At 40.9% G+C, this 16873-nt stretch overlaps 1 protein-coding gene across 3 annotated transcripts in view; it reads left to right on the top strand.

Annotated features, from left to right (window-relative positions):
• The first annotated feature begins 4757 nt into the window (after nucleotides 1–4757).
• The window catches only part of csnk1a1 (casein kinase 1, alpha 1), a 53910-nt gene continuing 41794 nt past the window's right edge, over nucleotides 4758–16873 (top strand). Inside the window, exons 1-3 of one of the 3 annotated variants that reach the window (XM_080201619.1) lie at nucleotides 4758–5154; nucleotides 5384–5490; nucleotides 12442–12568. In XM_080201619.1, the coding sequence (XP_080057745.1) occupies nucleotides 5032–5154; nucleotides 5384–5490; nucleotides 12442–12568 (357 nt within the window). In that variant the 5' untranslated portion in view covers nucleotides 4758–5031. The remainder of the gene's footprint in view (nucleotides 5155–5383; nucleotides 5491–12441; nucleotides 12569–16873) is intronic. The other 2 variants (XM_080201618.1, XM_080201620.1) reach the window with 2 other exon arrangements.

The raw sequence follows: 16873 nt of genomic DNA, 5'->3' as shown, positions 1-16873 counted from the left end.
CTAAATCTGTTCCCACTTATTTTGAAACTATGCCCCTAGTTCTGGTTTCACCCACTAGTCCAAACAACCTCCCTATTTTTTCTATTCCCTTCATAATTTTATATGTTTCAATAAGATCCCCATGCTAAGAAATTGCCCCTTAGTGTCCAGGGATGCGTAGGTTAGAGGGATTAGTGGGTATAATATGTGGGGAAATGGGGGTAGGGCCTGAGTGGGATTGTATTCGGTGCAGACCCTGGGATCTGCAGCCGAAGGGCCTCTTTCTGCACAGTAGGGTTCTATGGTTAAGATCCCCTGTCATTCTTCTAAGTTCAAATGAGTATAGTCCCAGTCTAATCAGTCTTCCTCATACGCCAACCTTTTCAACTCTGGAATCAATGTAGTGAATCTCCTCTGCACCTCCTCCAGTGCCAATATATCCCTGCTCAAGGAGACCAAAACTAAACACAGTACTCTAGGTGCGGCCTCACCAGCATCTTATACAACAAAACATAATTTGCTGTTTTTAAGTTCCATCCCTCTAGCAATGAAGGACAAAATTCCTTTCGCCTTTTTAAATTACCTGCTGCATCTGCCAACCAACGTTTTGTGATTCACGCACAAGGACACCCAGGTCTCTCTACGCAGCAGCATGCTGCAATTTTTTACCATTTAAATAATAATCAATTTTGCTGTTATTCCTGCCAAAATGGATGACCTCACATTTACCAACATTGTACTCCATCTGCCAGACCCTTGTCCACTCATTTAAACTATCTATAGCCCTTTGCAGATGTTCAGTCTCCTCTGCACACTTTGCTTTGCCGTTCAACTTAGTGTCCTCGGTGAACTTTGACACACTACACTTCATCCCCAACTCCAAATCATCTACGTAAATTGTAAACAACTGCAGGCCCAACACAGATCCCTGAGGCATACCACTAGCCACTGATCACTAATGGAAAAACCCATTTATCCCCCTTCTTCAATTTCTGTTAGTTAACCAATCCTCTATCCATGCTAATACATTACCCGTAATGCCGTGCACCTTTATCTTATGCAGCAGTCTTTAGTCACTCAACTTGTTGAATGCCTTCTACACCACATCCATCACACTGATAATGTCCTCAAAGAATTCCGCTAAATTAGTTACACATGACCTGCCTTTCATGAATACATGCTGTGTCTTCCCAATGGGACAATTTCTATCCCGATGTCTCACTATTTCTTCCTTGGTGATAGATTCAAGCATTTTCCCTACTACAGAAGTTAAGCTAACCGGCCGATAGTTACCTGCTTTTTGTCTACCTTCTTTTTAAACAGTGGCCTCACATTTGCTGTTTTCCAATCTGCTGGAACCGTCCCAGAGTCCAGCGAATTTTGGTAAATTACCAATAGTGCATTTGCTATTTCCCCTGCCATCTCTTTTAGTATCCTGAAATGCATTACATCAGGGCCAGGAGACTTGTCTACCATTAGCCCCATTAGCTTCCCAACATTACCTCTTTTGTGATAATGATCGTTTCTAGGTCCTCACCTAGCATTGCCTTCTTGTCATCAATTTTTGACATATTATTCGTGTCTTCTATGTGAAGATTGATGCAAAATGCCTATTCAATGCCTGATCCATTATTAAACCTCCCTTCTCATCCTCTAAAGGACCAATGTTTACCTTAGCCACTCTAGTTCTTTTTATATATTTAGAGAAACTTTTCCTATCTGTTTTTATATTCTGAGCTAGTTTGTTTGCATAATCCATCTTATGTTTCTTTATAGCTTTTTTTTGTGGCTTTCTGTTGACCTTTAAAGATTTCCCAATCGTCTAGCTTCCCATTAATCTTTGCCACTTTGTAAGCATTTTCTTTCAATTTGATACCCTCCTTTATTTCCTTAGGTATCCATAGCTGATAGTCCTTTTTCCTCAACCAAGGATTCTACAGCTCCACTCACCGTCTCCCACTTTCTCCCCCCCTCTCCCCAACCACTGTGGTTGACAAGGCGGTCAACTGTGTTTGTCTTATTTCCTGCACTTTTGCTCCCACTCTTTCCCCTCCCTGCCCAAACCGTGATAGGATTCCCCTAGATCTCGCCTTCCAGCCCACCAGCTTCTGTATTCAAAAAAAATCATCCTTTGCCATTCCTGCCACCTCCAGCAGACATCATCACCAAACACATCTTCTCTTCGTTTCCCCTTTCAGCATTCCAGAGACGTTAGTGTACTTCTCAATCATCCATAACATCCACTCCCCTTCACATGGCACCTTTCTATGAAAGTGCAGAAATGCAACACCTGCCCTTTTATTTCCTCTCTCCTCACTTTCCAAGGCCTCCAACATTCCTTCCAGGTAAAGCAACAATTAATGCGTACCCCTTGTGTTTCAGTATACTGCATATGCTTCCCACAAACGTAGTCTGCTCTACATTGAAGAGACCAAATGCAAATTGGATGATCAATTTTAAGAACACCTCTGTTGAATCCACAAGTGACTCTGAGCTTCCAGTCACCCACCATTTTAATTTTTCACTTTGTTCTCACATTGACCTTTGTCCCCTGCCTCCTCCAGTTCTCCAAGGAAGTTCAATGCAAGCTTGAGGAACAGCACTTTATTTTTTGATTAGTTTCCTTTGTTTCTTTACATATCCCTTGGTCATGCACCATCCAATCTGTCTGCCACCTGATCAAATACTATTCATAGAATCCCCACTATGCAGAAGGACGTCATTTGGCTCAAAGAGCCTACACCAACAGCAGTCACATCCCCATGACCCCCAAATTTACCGTTAATCCCCTTGACACTAAAGGACAATTTGTCATGGCCAATCAACCTAACACAGTAAGCAGTCTGACAACACCAGGTTTAAGTCCAACCGATTTTTTTGATAGTAAACTCACAAGCTTTTGAGGTTCCCCTCTTCATCAGGTGGAGAGTTCTGGCCTCAGACAGTACATATAACAGCACAGACAGTTTACAGATTATTGATTAGAATGCGAATCTTTACACCTAACCTGCTATTCAAGTCTTAAAGTGGCTAACAACGTGAGTGGAAGGAGCACTGAGCACAGGTTAAAAAGATGTGTATTGTCTCCAGACAGTACAGTAAGTGAGGTTTTGCAAACCCAGGCAAGTCATGGGGGTTACAGATAGTGCGACATGAACCCAAGATCCCTGTTGTGACCGTCCTCATGTGTGCGGAACTTGGTTATCAGATTCTGCTCAGCGACTCTGCGCTGTCATGTGTCGTGAAGGCCACCTTGGAGAATGCTTACCCGAAGGCCGGAGGCCGAATGCCCGTGACCACTGAAGCGTTCGCCAACAGGAAGGGAACAGTCTCGCCCGGTGATTGTCGAGCGATGTTCATTCATCCGTTGTCATAGCGTCTGCATGGTCTCCCCAATGTACCATGCTTTGGGACATCTTTTCTTGCAACGTATTAGGCAGACAATGTTGGCCGAGTTGCAAGAGAATGTACTGTGTACCTGGTGGATGGTATTCTCAATCAACCTAACTCAGACATCTTTGGATTGTGGGAGGAAACCAGACCACCCGGAGGAAATCCATGCAGACACAGGGAGAACATGCAAATACCACATTGGCAGTCACCTGAGGCCAGAATTGAACCCGGTTCCCTGGTGCTGTGAATTAGCAGCACTAACCACTGGTCAACCCTTAGTTTAGTTTATTTGTTAGTGTCACAAGTAGGCTGACATTAACACAATGAAGTTACTGTGAAAATCTCTGAGTCACCACACTCCAGCACCTGTTCGGGTATACTGTGGGATGAAACCAGAACACCCAGAGGAAACCCATGCAGACACAGGAAGAACATGCAGACTCCACATAGTGACCCAAGTTGGGAATCAAGCCCAGGTCCCTGGCGCTATTCAGCAGCAAGAAGCATCACAACACCAGGTTAAAGTCCAACAAATAAACTTGTTGGACTTTAACTTGGTGTTGTGAGACTTCTTACCGTGTTTGCCCCAGTCCAATGCTGGCATCTCCACATCATGCCTGTTCAGCAGCAGCAGCAGCAGGTCTAACCACTGTGCCACCCTGCCAACCCTTACTTCCTTCGGCTCGCTCCCCCCCCCCCTCCCCCCCACCCTCGACTTACTTAAAACCTCTGGCTTTTCCTTGTTCTGATGAGGTGCAAAAGGTTTCTCTCTCTCCCTAACCTGCAGCTGGGTACTTCCAGCATTTTACTGCAGCAACTTTTTTGCTACTTCTTCTTAAATCTTACTGAATTAACTTCTCCAGAGACATCAGCCAAAGGAGGAAACACAACTATAAAAGCAAAATACTGTGGATGCTGGAATCTGAAGCAAAAACAGGAAATGCTGTAAAATCTCAGCAAGTCTGACAGCATCTGCGCAGAGGGAGAATACAGCCAACATTTCCAGCCTGAATAACACTTCCTCAAAAGGAACACATATCCTATTGAGGAACAGGAAGCATCCGTCAACATTCCCGCCCCCCCCCCCCCCCGCCAAAAGGGAACAGATGAGCCCGCGGCATGATGGAAGTTGTAGTCGCCATCCCGCCGTATTGGACTACAAATCCCAGAATGCAATGCGATCACTGCCGTCCCCGTCCCTCGCAGTGAAGGTGCGTCACCATGGCCCCCAGGCGGCGGCATGGAGGGGAAGGAGAGGCGTGGCCGCATCACCATGGCGATGAGCGCGAGAACGGGCGGTTGATTGTAAAAAAACCGATGACGTCAGTCCCCCCTCCCCTCCCAGCCCCCACAAGCCTTTGCAAAGAAGAAAGAACTTGACGCTGAGAAGATGGAGCATCAGGGATAGTCGGCGGTCGATCGATCGGAGGGGGGGGGAAAAATAAAGAAGGCAAAGGATTAGGACAAGCAGCAGGAAACGGATCCGAATTATTCAAGAGAGGAGGAGGAGGAGGAGGAGGGGGTGGTGGGGAAAGCGACATAACCAGAGTGGCTTTCTATATGTCCGCGTCCCGCCCGTAGTCGTCGTCGTGCTGAAGAGAGAGTGAGTGAGTGAGAGTGGTTGGGGGTGGGGGGGGGGGAAATTTAGTAACGACGAGGATGGCCAGCGCCAGTGGTTCGAAAGCGGAATTTATCGTCGGTGGAAAATACAAATTGGTCCGGAAAATCGGCAGCGGCTCGTTTGGAGATATCTACTTGGCGATTAACATCACCAACGGGGAGGTGAGTGAGTGTGGGCCGCTTGTGAGGGTGGGATGGGAGGGGAGAGTGATTGCCCCCCTCCTCCTCCTCCTCTTTGCCTCCTTCCCCCCTCCTCACCCCATCCCACCCCCAATGTAACTGCTGCTGTTTGTTTCTATCACCCACTGACAAGACCAGAGTTTCTTAATTTATTATTAATTATCTTCTACCCTTCTCCTTCCCCCTCCCCAAACTCCCTAACCTTCCTCAGGAGGTGGCAGTGAAATTGGAATCACAGAAAGCTAGGCATCCTCAGCTTCTCTATGAGAGCAAACTGTACAAGATCTTACAGGGAGGAGTCGGCATCCCTCACATCCGGTATGTTCGATTGATAAACTTTTCCTTATGTTGGGGTGTTATTTGGTCTTGTGTATGTGTGTGTGTGCGTCTGTGCTTTTATGTAACAATTGCCTCTTTTTTTCAAGTGTTTGTGCGGTAGGCGTCCTCCTCCCCTCCCCCCCCCCAACTCAGTCAAAAGGCTGGTGAGAAAACGTGAGACCAACATAATTGTGTTACATAATTGTGTTTTAATCTCGCTTTGCATTAAACGGGGCCCTGCTTTTGGGGGATAACGGGGGGTGGGGGTGCTCAAGTGAGATATTTCCAAATAAGAGTTGAAGCGATCACTTTTGTGGCCTACCTTCTGGTCTCCCTTTTTCTCATCTGACCATTCCTCACCGTCCCCCCCCCCCTCCTTCCAGCCAGCAGCCTTCGCCTTTTGAAAATCCGTCCATTACACAGCAGCCTTTGAAAAATTGTATTTCTTGGTGCTTTTTATATTTGGTGAATTATGTTCTGACATGTACAGTGCGGATGGCTGCGTGGAATGGCTGCTCTTTTGTTGTGTTTTGTACGGACATGTCATAAAATGGCGGATCGACGTGATTAGGAGCAAGTTTCATCCTACAGGATTTATATATTTCGATGTGGTTGTCCCGGTTATTCCGTGTTATTTCCGACAATCGGGTCCTTTTGCTTTATAATCCGTATAAGCTAGAGGCTTCAAAAAATGAGGTCGATTCGAAACGGTGGAATTTTTGTGCTGTGCAACTTTTTGACCAAGTTTAAAGGCAGCCTGTCTCCTCACTCAGGACCCTGAATTTGCTGTGCAATGTTTGGGCAATAAGTGACGAAAGACTGAAACGAGCAGAAGAAAAAAAATCAAAATTGCAGGGAAAAACGGAAATCCCGCAGATTGGAATTGCTGTAAGGATAAAAGCGGAGTTTGTTTTGAAAAACATAAATAAACGTACTTTGCTACCAAAACGAAGGTTTTCATAGATACTTAATAAATAATAGACTCATTACATGTAAGAAATCCAAGTTAGGCAATAAGGAAATGGTGCATTTATTTAATAAGTACTCTGTACTTCGCAGTTAAGGAAGAGGATCAAAGGTGCAGTAAATTCTAAAATTCACCAGGGGGATCTTTTTTCCTAATACAGTTTTAAAAACGGAAATATATTTGCATTAAGATTGTTCTTACCCTTTAAGAAATAAACAATTTCCAAAGCATTAGATTTAGGAGTCCTGTTCAAGTGTTGGGAAATTTACTCCATTATGCCGTGTAATAAGGCCTATCTGTTTAACATCAGTTGGATGGTTACTTGAGTCTTTGAAATAATGACAGAGCAATTGGAGAAAAATGAATAGCACAGAATGGACATGGATTTGTGATGGGTAAATTGAGGTTGATGGTGATTACCTGTTGGGGTTTTTAGAAGGTTTGTTGATCTACAAAAAATGCACAGTGTTAGCATAATGAAAATACACAGCAGGTCAGATGGCACCTGTGGGGCAAGAAGCAGTTGACAATTTTAACGGGAACATTTTGTGATTGGATTTGAAGTGGTGATGTCCTAATGATTTGTATCTTGAAAGGAGTAGAGTTGGTCATCCAGATTGTCAGAATACACAAATTTAGACTGCACATGTACAAATTGATATTGTTAAAACTATGGCAGATATGTACTTATTCAATATAGGATAGTATAAGGTAATTCAGTTAAAATGTGTGATCAAATTGGAACATTTTTTTAATGATTAAAGGTATGGAGAAGCAAAGAGATTTAAGGTTCCTGGAGGCAATTAAGTTTGCATACATGCAGAATGTGATAACAAGTTTGAATCAAATTTTAGCTTTCATTTCAAGTATGTTGGAAGAAAAGTAAGGAAGTGATGTTTCAGTTGGTCAGATGCCTTCTGAAGTCTTGTATTAGGCCCTACAGAGATGCAGTACCAAAAAAATCACAAGTTTGGTTTTAAGTTTTCTGGACTGTATAAAATCTTGCCCCAGTGGAAAAGAGAATATAATTTTAAAAATGGAGTTACAGTTCCAGTGAAGCTAGGGCACACACTTGCTCACACAGATAGCAGAAAACTAAAATTCTCTTCTTGGGCCAAAAAATCTCTGGGGCTCAACTGAGTTAAAAATTTCCCAGACAGATTGAATAGGAATATCAAGGGGAAGAAGCTGAGGCAGAGATTGACCATTATCTAATTGAATAGGAGTACAGACTCATGTAGTCACTCTGTCTTTACCAGTATTGCCATTATTATTAGACCTAATGAGCTTCCCAGGAGGCCTGTTGTCTACCATACTTGGGGTATACATTTTTTGTCAGAAAATCCTGCCTTGATGGGAAGGGGGAGAGAAAGAGACTTGGGTGCAGGTTGTATAGCATGCTTCTTTTCAGTCTTGGATGAGGCCACATACAAAAAATATTGTATGGACTTATCTATGATTGGCACAGCATTTATTCACACACCTATAATTTTAAAATAAATTGGCTATATCTAAGACAGAAACTAGACATTTGTTAATTGGTACAAATTGCAGTTTTGAAGCAATTTGTCATTTGAGTAGGGAAGGGGGATAAATGAACCAGGATATCTGGTCTTAGAGAATGTTACACTCCTAAAGCTCTCCTCCACTCCACCTCCTCCCAGTAGATTGATAACAGAATCTTTGGCTGTTCTAAATATTTCTTGTTTTCCTACCTCCTTAATGTGCATTTTTTAAACCAAGCCTTTAGTTGCCATTGCTCCCTTGAGCCAACCAGTTATTTTTGTGTAAACTGCATAACAAGTGCTGTCCCTTGTTGAAACAGTTTGAATTGTATCTAAACTGCTGGGTGTCATTTTTGTAGCCTCTGTATATTGGACATCATATTACGCAAGAGCTCAAGTTTTAAAATTTAGTCTGCCAGTTTTGTTTTATTTATGTTGGCCTAAATGCTACAGCATAATGCCAATGATTTTTAAAAATCTGTATTTGATAGGTTATGGAACATCATGTTTTCTATGTGGAGCTGTTAATATTTGCAAGAAATGGCCTGAGCATTTTCATGCAGTGATTTTGGGAAATTGATGGAAAATGTTAATGAGTTTGTATTAAGGGCCTGGTTTTAGATTGTTCTGATGGAATTTGATATTTTGCCTTTTAGGTTTCTGGCCTGGTGTTGCTTAGAGACCTTACAATATGGATTAACAGTCTTCAAAGGTCAAAACCATAAAAGGAGATGGGTTGGCAAATCAACTTTCTGCCATATTACTCAGTGAACCCAAACCACATCTCTAAGGCCAATAAAATTCTTTCTGTAAATTTAAACATAAATTGTCTTCATTTTATTCTCTAGAGGGTCTACTTTGCACAACTAACTGAAATAAGGTCATATACAATTACAATTGTAAAATGCAGTATGTGGAGCTCTTGCACTTTGGTACTATTCTAATCCTGTTGTGCAACCTTGTTACTTGGTGGCCAAAGGGAATGTAGTTAAGGGATATCTCTGGTCAGAAGTACTCTCACTGAACAGATTTTCAATTTGTGGAATTGTGCTGTACAGCAAAATCTGCATTTAACCTAGGTTTAAAAATTAATTTGCGTAGATCAGTATCGTTGTTTAACCATATCTAGAGCTCAGTTTCTAAAACATCGGTTTGGCTTTATTACTTGCAGATCTTTTTCTGTAAAAATGCATGAAACTACTGTATTATTTGTGTAGCATTTTGAGTTGCTGATTAGATATCATGAGTGCTAGACAACAAGTCTCTTCAGAATTTGAGCCCCACCCAGATAACTTGCATAACGCTGCTAAATGTTGGTGCTAAGCATTTGAATGCACTTCTTTGTAGGTAGAGTAGTGGCATTTTGTGAAGTACTGTAATGTGGCACTTGTATACAAACATGATCAAATTAGATATAATGTAAGATTACATCATATAAAGATTGGAGCTGTATTATGTGTGATTTTAATGGGGAAAGCAATGCCTTTTGATAGGATTATATACAAATGAATGGATGTCCAGCTACAACCAAAAAGCCAGTGTGAAGTGTTATTTGATTCACACTAAAACAATTACTGGAGCAATAATCTGAATCCAGTTCCTGGGCCTGAGTTGTTACCAGATTGAAGTGGGTGAGAGTTCTTGAAGAATTCTTGCTCCAATTTTGTGTTTATACATATCTTGATTCTAGATTGACCTTATTCAAGGTTATGTTGGTAAAGCCCATATTGCTTTGGAACAAAGTAATGTTGGGACTTTGAAAACACATTTTCTTTGAATTATGTCTTGTCTGTTATATTCATTGCCCTGAATTGCTTCAATGCCTTAAAATTGCTTCCAGACGAAATTGTTTAAGAAATATTAGATGTCTGGAGCTTAAACTGTTTGTTTTTTGTAATCCCACAATTGTCCTGTTGTATTGTTTTTGCAAGCAGTTAATTTGCAAATGTTGTCTCAACTTTAAATTGGCATTTTCATATTAAGGTCAAAATTTGGCTTTCTGTGGGGGGTGGGGGAAGGCAAGGGACTTGTAAGATTGGAGACGAAAGGGAGGCGTATATTTTATCATGGGTGCTGAAGGACTCTAATCAGATAAAGGATGGGTTAGGTATAGAGCCAAACCTGCTTCAACCTTAAACCCCTTGAACGCCAATGTGGTTATTGATGTTTTGCATATAATCTCCAAATATGAAAGACAAGAATTTGAGATGGTCATTTATCCCTTTAAGCCAGTATTGCCATTCAGTGAGGTAATGGCTGAAGTTTTGACAATCCTTTTAATAACCACTAGCTTTGCCTCAACTCATGCCCATTCTGGGCACCACTCTTTGAGAAAGATGTTGAAGTGTTGAGAGGAGTTGCTGAGAAGATTGAGGGATTACCTGAGAGGTTAATCAGTTATATGGAAGAAGTTAGGGTTGTTCACCTGAGAGAAAATTGGATAGCAATGCTCAGATTGTGAGTAATAGATGGGGAGAAACTGCATTGGCAAAAGGGTCGCGAGCAGAGAGCTCTGATTTTAAAGCATCAAAAGTGACATGAGGGAACTGTGCAGTGTTATTATCCAAAATAGGCAGCAAAAGGATGATATTGGCTTTAAAAGAATTGGATAAGCACTTGGAGGAAAATGTTGCAAGGCTACACAAAGGATAGATGAGTGGGGCTATTCTTGCAGAGAGCTGGCATAGGCTTGATGGGCCAAATCTTGTATAGTACCATTTCAAGATCTGTGGCCTAACTTGATTTGCCTATCATTACTCTATATCTCTAGTAACCCTTGGGTAATGAGAATCTTATAAATCTGCTCGAGAGTTCTAAAGACTTTTTGTAAAAGTATTATCAAACACATTATTTCTAAAAAGGCCTGGCTTATTGTTCTTAATTTTTTAAAATACAAGAAATGCCAAGTTTGTATTCCTCATGCACACTCTAGCCGTTGATGTCCGGGTATTATGTCTGCACCACCTTTTATTTTTGCCTATTGACATGTATGCTCAGTTTACTGTGAAAAGTCTGTCTCACCCTATTCAAGACCATGCTTACCTCAAACTAGAATCTTTCCTGTTTTGCACCTTCCTATTTCACCACAACATTGTTCATATGGTCAGTGTTAGACGTATGCTTATGCTTTAAAGCTGTTTACTAAATCTGGCTGATTGCTTATTATTCAACCTAATATGGCTGCCATCTTGGTTTTAGAGTATCTGGATGCAGTTAGCAGCCTACTGAAGTCTGTGGAAGTTAAAATCCTCCGTTTAAACAATTTTGGTTGTTACTACATGCATACTTAATGTTAGAGATGATAGTTATCCTGAGTGCAAGTGCCCATTGAAAACAGAATTTTGATGCCAGCCATAGCTCACATTGGTTCCTTGTTTTTAATTGAAGGGACTTTATTTCTCAGTTTGAGCTAGAATTCTGCTCCAATCATAGGTAAAAGCATGTTGCACTGCACAGTACAATACCTTGTCAATATTGCTGTTCTCTAAAGATTGGTAATGAAATTATTGATACTGTTGTCTAGTTTCAAATGTGTTAATCTTTGAGTGACAACTATCTGTAGTAGCTGCTCTGTTTTGATTTATATTTTCATTTCCATTTTAAAGTGGGTCAGTTTATTTTGGCATAATGATACCAATTGTACTGCATTGCTAATTTTGATTTATACCTCAAATTGCTTTTCAGCAGTGTGGAATAAAGGTTGACTAGCTTAGTCTTGCAAGAAGCAAATTTCTAAGCATTCATCACAGTATGCTGATATGTGGAATTTTAATTTAATAAAATATAAGTATCATTGAAAGTACTGTTTTTCATTGATTATTTTTGGATTCTAGGTATTTTGAAAATCCTAATGCCCAATTAGTTTTGGATGTTCTGCCATTTCTTTTAATTAAAGATTGTCTGGGTAACTTCATTGGGTGCATATTCTCGATTAACATTTTTCTTGACCATTTAAGAACATAAGAACATAAGAAATAGGAGCAGGAGTAGGCCATCTAGCCCTTCGAGCCTGCCCCGCCATTCAATAAGATCATGGCTGATCTGTCGTGGCTCAGTTCCACTTTCCCGCCCTCTCCCCATAACCCTTAATCCCTTCTCTTATCAAAAACCCATCAACCCGCTTCTTAAAAATATTTAGCGAGGCAGCCTCCACCACTTCAACGGGCAGAGAATTCCAGAGATTCACCACCCTTTGAGTGAAGAAGTTCCTCCTCAACTCCGTTCTAAACCGCCTCCCCTTTATCTTGAGGCTGTGCCCCCTAGTCCTACTGTCTTTTTTGAGCGGGAAGAGTCTCTCCACCTCTATCCTATCCATCCCATTCATCATCTTATACGTCTCAATGAGATCTCCCCATTTGTAATTTCAATAGCCTTTACTTTTGATTCAAGCATTTTAAATTTAAAATTGGTGTGTAAATGTTCTGTCTCTAAACGTAGCAAAATATCCAAGCTAAGGATTTGCGAATTGTTTACTTACAGGTGGTATGGACAAGAAAAGGATTACAATGTCCTAGTTATGGACTTGCTCGGACCAAGTCTCGAAGATCTTTTTAACTTCTGTTCTCGCAGGTTCACAATGAAAACTGTTCTGATGTTAGCTGACCAGGTATGTAATAAATATGCAACAAATCACGATTGGATTAGTCCGTGTCTTACGTAAAGCTGCTGCTTAACAAAATAATATGGCATTTAGAGGCTGCGTCTTTCAGCTGACACCTGCAAGCCGAAGTGTCAGTATTGTGATTACTATAGCACTGTTTTGGACAAATACCTTAATATTAAATGGTTCAGCTACTATGTAATAATATGCTTGGAATGAATAATTTCTTGTATTTCTAATCAATGACCATTTTGAGACCTGGACACCACCTAGAAGAAACATGAAGGCAGTTGGTATATTTTCATTCAGTTGGCAGAAACTAAAGCTCACTGTAGTTCAGCCATGAAGATAGGTAGTCAAGATGCAACTGAGCCTGAGTTATAAAGAGTGGACTAATGCGTGGGGATAAAGCTGATATGAAATATATTTTGGGTCTGCTCCTGACATACTTTGCTGCACTGATCAGTGAATCAAGGTTGGCCCCATGGCTTCATGGTAATAGAGGAAATGATGGTGCCAGGCCATGAGATTACAGATTGTTTTGACCTGTAACTTCTGAGTCTATTCCTTTAGCACAGTGGTTGTACCATGCATCATAATGGAGTGTACTGTCAATACAAAGACAAGACTTTGTTTCTGTAAGGACTGTGCAGCCCTATATGTAGATACGCAAAGATGAGATCGACACATGGTGTTGGTGGGACTCCGCAGTCCTTGTAAAGTCAATATCCCAATTTTGCATTGAGAGCACTCTCCATTCTGATATGTAGCACAACCATAGTACTAAAGGATATATTCGACAAATCTTGTAGCTCAAAACCATCTGTAACTTTGTGACCTGACATTTTTCTTCCTTTACTATTACGAAGAAGCCAAGGGATTAACGATGAATCAATCATTGTGGGAGAACATGCCAGGAGATCACCACCTGGCATACCTAATGTGTTGCATAATTGGTGAAACTACAACATGGGATCCCACACACCCTAGACATCAGAAGCATACGATAGTGCTCCCTCAAAGCAACAGATCTAAGCTCTGCAATCCTAACATGTCAAGCCATGAATGATGGAGGTCAATTAAGCAACTAACTGGAGAAGGTGGCTTCAAAAATGACATCATCCTCACTGACAGAGCCAGCAAGTCAGTGCAAAAGATAAAGCTGATGCACAAGTGCTGAGTGAAAGGTCTATCTTGGCCTTCTCCTGAGGCCACCATATGTCAGCCTTCAGGCAGTTCAATTCACTGCCCTTGCCTGAATGCAGCTGATCTGGCCAATATTCGGGCTTGGGCTGATAAGTACATTGACTAGCACCACATAGCACAATGACCCTCTGAGAATGTAGCTCCCAGTGAAGTTCAGTGACATTACCATTGTTGACAGTCCCACCACCAACGTCTTTGGCGGGTCACCATTGATCAAATATCTGGCAGTGGTAATTGGTGTGCAAAGAACTTTACACTGCATTACTAATGGGTATGTAAGATTTGTGTTGCCCTAGTGGCCTATTACTGTGTAACAAGTGGAGACCAGTTGCATCATCACCTAGAATTCCAGTACAATCATGAGAAAAAAGCAAAGTCCCTGTGTAGATTTTTGGGCTGATCAGGCTGCCTGTATTTGTCCATTCCAATGTAGATGGGAAATTATTTCAGCTCTGGTTTGGTTAGAAGTGAGACTGAGTGGTTGATGGATTATGTGTTTTGATTTATTGATTAGTTACAGTTGGGAGTTTCTCTTTATACTGCTTTGAGTGGTTTTGTTAATGTTTATCTTGTGAGAACTTGGATGCCCTTATTGGCTGTGTCATCAATGAGGGTCAAAACTTGGAAGGATGCGGGTAGAGGAAGACCAGCACTGATCGTGGGCAAATCATTTAACTAATTTAAGTTTTTCAGTGAGGTTACAAATCGAAAAATGTAGTTGTGCTGCTTTTGAAATGCCAAAAGATGTTTTGAATAAAGTGACATGTAACAGGTTCTTCAAAGTTAAAGTCCATAGTAGTAAGATGGTTAACAATAATAGCATTGCAGAACGGGTTGAGTGAACAGTAATGCTGAATATTTTCAAACTGGAGGACGTAAATAAGGTGCCTCAGTATCAGATCATAGCTTTTCTTGATAAATGTTAACGTAGACTTGGGGACGCAGAGTGCAATTTTGACATTTTCTGATGACAATACTTGGAATTATTGTGAACTGAGGAGGATAGTGATAGATTTCGATAAGAAATTAAACAGGCTGTTTTGATTGGGTGGATTAAATTTAATACCAAGAAACACAATGACGTGGTAGTAAGAATGAGGATAGACAATATAAAATAAAGGAATAGTGGGACCTACTACATGCAGAAATTTTGAAGGTAGCATGGCAGGTTGAAAAATAAGCCTTACAAAATCTTGTGGCTTAAAAGAAAGAAGCATAGGGTTTGGAAGCAAGGAAGTTATGGTGAACTTCTGTAAAACATCGCTTCTGCTTGAACTGGAATAATGTGTCCAATTCTGGAGACTGCACTGCTGGATTGATGTGACGGGAGAGGATTTGAAAATGTTTCCAGGGATGAAATACTTCGATCCTAGGATTTTTCTTGTTGGAGGCAAGGTGGAAAACTAGAGGACCCTGATTTAAAGTGATCAATAAAAGGAACGTTATTATGATATTGAAATCTGGAGTAGAATCCCTACAGTGCACAAGGAGGTTATTATAGCCATTGGGTAGGCACTCTATCTCCAAAGGGGCATCTTACTAGACCTTCCCCATCCCCATAACATCATGCATTTACCATGGCAATCCATTTAAATCTTTGGACTGAGGGAGGAAACTGGAACACCCAGAGGAAACCCATGCAGACATGGGAAGAATGTGCAAATTCCAGTCACCCAAAGTCAGAATCAAATGAAGTAGCAATGTTAACCACTGTCACCTGCACCCTACACTGTGTAGTGGTGACTGATTCAATCATTGGCTTTTAAATAAAAATTGGCTAATTAGTCAAAACATTTGCAGGGCTGTGAAGATGGAGAACGGGGCTCAGTGAGAGCTGGTGCAGACAAAATGAGCCAAATGGCTGTCTTATGTAATGTAGTAATTGTGTGCTTCATCGAAGATGGGGCGAGCTCTTGAAAGTGAAATAATTTGGGTGGGATAGTGAAGACAGCTAATTTAATAACTGGTAAAATGATCAGTTGACTGATTAGATGACTACATCACCTTGAGCCTGCTTCACTATTCAAAATGATCATTGCTGAACTTGTCCATCAACTCTATCCCCATATTCTTAGATTCTTGGGCACAGCAGAATCAATAAATCTGTTCTGAATGTACTTGAAGGCTGACTATCAATGGCCTTCTGAGATACAGAATTCCGAAGGATCAGAGCCTGTAAACAGATTTCTTCTCCTGAGATCTGAGTGAGTGATTCCTTAACCTGAGACACTGATCTTTAGTTCCAAACTGCCCAACCAAGAGAGGATTCAGCATTTACTCGGTCAAACCAGTTTGTATCAAACCAGTCAACTTGTTTAACTCCACTGTGGGGCCCATTCTACTGACTGTCCTCAGAAGGCAGTTCTCTTTCCAAAAATCAATCTAATGAACCTCTGTTGCTTTCCCCTTTTGGCAAATATATCCATCCTCAGTTAAGGAGGCAAAATGATAGTTGGCTTTGGGTGTAGTCTCATCATAGCTTTATATAATTGTAGCAGGCATTAGCTAAAATTCCAAGCCCCTTGCAGTGGAGGCCAACGTAACTACCTAATTGAAAATTGTCTGCTTTTGAATTGGTTCAGCAAAGAAAATGTTAAAAAATCTTAGATTATTCAAATGTCCAAAGCTGTCATTTGTCATTCAAGCTTCTGCACCTTGTTTGAGAGTTGACAGATTTTGCTTTAGAAGTCAATTGGTCATTAGATTTGTGGGTGATCTACTTTATTTGCTATAGTTTCTCAAAGCATTTGATCAACAGTAGGCATACTATCAGTTAGAATGACTTTTTTCACTTGTGGATTAATGTAAAGGAATCTGATATGCATATGCCTCCACTCTGACAGCCATAGTAGCCAACATTCAAAGCTTTTTTTTATCTTTTCTGTATTTTGTATATTTTTAAACAAACGAGATGCAGATTTATATTTTCTCATCCAATTTAAGTGGATGAGACTTCTGTTTTCTCAAACCATTTCAAAATTTACTAAGGTGTAAAATATTTGCCTTTGATCTAATGGAAAGTCCCAAGATATCTTAAGTTATTATAAAACAAAGCATGACATCAAGCCACAAAAGGAGGTACAAGATCAGATAACCAAAAGCTGG

The sequence above is a fragment of the Carcharhinus amblyrhynchos genome, chromosome 13, assembly GCF_965287045.1.
Source record: "Carcharhinus amblyrhynchos chromosome 13, sCarAmb.v2.hapA, whole genome shotgun sequence".
NCBI classification, from domain to species: Eukaryota; Metazoa; Chordata; class Chondrichthyes; order Carcharhiniformes; family Carcharhinidae; genus Carcharhinus; species Carcharhinus amblyrhynchos.
The sequence above is the reverse complement of the archived record's forward strand: the minus strand, read 5'-3'. Positions and strand labels throughout refer to the sequence as shown.